The sequence below is a fragment of the Orycteropus afer genome, unplaced genomic scaffold, assembly GCF_000298275.1.
Source record: "Orycteropus afer afer isolate SDZICR_OR568_19922 unplaced genomic scaffold, OryAfe1.0 scaffold00206, whole genome shotgun sequence".
Taxonomy (NCBI): domain Eukaryota; kingdom Metazoa; phylum Chordata; class Mammalia; order Tubulidentata; family Orycteropodidae; genus Orycteropus; species Orycteropus afer.
The window spans coordinates 3976184-3978784 of record NW_006921793.1 but is presented as its reverse complement, the minus strand read 5'-3'; the positions used below and the strand labels follow the sequence as shown (position 1 = coordinate 3978784).

The window sequence follows — 2601 nt, the reverse complement described above, 5'->3', positions numbered from 1 at the left end:
AGAGTCAGTGAAGCTTTAAAACTAGGGCAAGCTTAGTTCACAGAAAATAGGTCTGTTTTACAGGGTCTGGGTGGTAATAGCATCAGGCAGAAAAACATATAGGTCAGCACATTCAGGTAGAGAAGAAAGGAGAATTAAGATTGTATCCCAGGAGAGCAAGGCAAGTAGCCAGTATTTCCAAATATACCTAGGTGATTCCAGGTTGTTAGGCATCTGACAGCACTGGGTTTCCTAGAGGAAGACTACTATTCTCACACCTCAGTAGCCTCAAAGAGTCTACGCAGGTCAATTAGACACTGGTCACAACTTGAAAGACTTCCACCATCACCTTTAGAGAGCAGTTCACCGCAGTACCTGTGCCAAGTCATCTACTAGCAGCTACTGAGCTACAGCTTTCCTTCAAGGAACAGCTCTTTTGGGGAACTATTCAGGAAAACCTACACTGCTTTGGAGGGGAAGACCTCATGAAATTCTCAGTTAACCCCTAAACTCACCACTGTGAGCCCACAGATAAGTTTAACGGCTCTCTGAAGATAGTCTCCCCAAGTGTCATCCCAAAAGGATGCATTACAGAATGCTCCACTTCTCCCAGCAAACCCCGTCTTTAAGACTCTAAGGCACTTGGCAAAAAACCTAAAGTTCCCTTTAAACAAATCTCAAAAGACACAGGAGGCACTTGTGCCCAATAAATCAGCCCAGGGAGAGCATTTTTATTCAAGATTCCCCCCGCCACACACACACACACACACATACTTGAATATACCATTAAAAAAATATCAACTCATGAAGGAATGCCTGGAAGAATATAATGATATAACTTTTCACTCTTAAATAGCATTTTCATCTTTTAAAATCACAAATAAGCCAACCAAATAATAAATAGTAAAAAGAATTATTTGTAACAATCAACCACATGACTCTAGTTATAGAAATTTATTATTTACCTGAAAGTCGTCATAAGGGAAAAGCAGCATCTCCCTTAAACAATCATTCAAGATCTGTGTCTTCTTCTGAACAATGACATTTTCATAGTCCAGTGGCTCAATTAGCTTTGGCTTTGCCTAGAAGGGGGAAAAAAAAATTTAAATACTGTTATAGATAAATGCAATTTCTTAAGATTAAAGAACTTGATACCCTGTTTTTGAATTTTCCAGCTTTTCCAAAATGAGAGTGTTTTAAGTTTTACTATCAAAAATAAACAGAAACAAAAAATGAAAGTTATTTTCAAAAGAACAGAAAGAAACTTTATGGTATCCTATCTACAGAGAGTCAGGTTTATTCAGTTATTGAAGGTCTGGCTCTGGCTTCTTGGGTGGGTCACCCTTTCCCAGGCTAGTTCCATTCCAAATCTTAGGGTCTGCCAGAGCTGCTTTACATTGGGTTCCAGCCATGGCCTGGCAGTGAAGGCTGCATTTCCAGAATGGCTCCAGCCACACTATCACCCCCTCTTTGGCCTAGCCCCTTAATAACAGCCATTAAAACCAATCCACCAGTTGCCCTCAAAGTCAATTCCAACTCTTGGCGACCTGAACATACCCACAGAACTCACTACTTCATACAGAGTTCTATGGCACCGTTCTCTGGAGTCTCAAAATACCTCTGTTGTTGTTTAGATGTTGTCCAGTCAGTTCCAACTCATAGTGACCCAATGTACAACAGAACAAAACAGTGCCTGGTCCTGTACCTCCCAATCATTCTTGAAATATCTAAATATTCAAAAATATGTTATAACACCTAAACACAGGCAAGCATGAATATAAAATCTTTCAGAAAAACGTGAGCTAGACCCAAACCAGGTAAGCAGAAATTTTATGAAGTATTACTTAAACTAGGGCTTGTGAGAGAACCTCAGGGGGTGGGATGCCCACTCTAGAATGCACTGAGTAGAAGAAAAAGATAACAGCAAGTGGAAAATAAAGGGTAACATATGCCTTTTCCAGCTATTTACAAAGTTAGCCTTTTCAGTAAAAATTTCTTTAATCCATCTTCAGTCATTGCCACACTGCTCATGATTACTTTCCAAGAGCAGGCATGGACTCGGATCGTTTACTGTTAGCTGCCGTCAAGTCACCTCCAGCTCATGGCAACCTTATGTACAAGAGCATGAAATGATACTTGATCTTGCATGTTTCTCACAGCTACCAGCACATTTGAGTCCATAAGCTATTGGGCCAATCCATATTACCAAGGGTCTCCTATGGCTTCGCTGGCCCTCTATTTCACCAAACATCATGTCCTCCTCTAGTGACTGATCCCTCCTGATGTGTCCAAAGCAAGGAGTTAAACACTCTGTTGTGCTCCATAAGGTTTTCATTCACTAATTTCTTCCTAGTTTGGAAGCTCCAATGAAACCTGTCCACCATGGGTGACCTTGGTGGTTTATCTGAAATACCAGTAGCACAGCTTCCAGCATCATAGCAACATGCAAGACACCACAGTAAAAACAAACTGACAGGTAGTTAGATGGACTGGGATAGGCTGGGGATAAAGATACATACTCAACTAACTATATGGTACAGCCGCTCCATGGAAGGAAGACGGGGCGATCTACTTCCATAAAGATTTACAGCCTCAGAAACCCAATGGGGGTCACTATGAGTC

The 2601-nt window shown here is 41.1% G+C and overlaps 1 protein-coding gene across 1 annotated transcript in view; it reads right to left on the bottom strand.

Annotated features, from left to right (window-relative positions):
* The window catches only part of DOCK9 (dedicator of cytokinesis 9), a 294626-nt gene that overhangs the window by 258984 nt on the left and 33041 nt on the right, over positions 1–2601 (bottom strand). Inside the window, exon 2 of the mRNA XM_042781963.1 lies at positions 945–1061. Within this exon, the coding sequence (XP_042637897.1) occupies positions 945–1061 (117 nt within the window). The remainder of the gene's footprint in view (positions 1–944; positions 1062–2601) is intronic.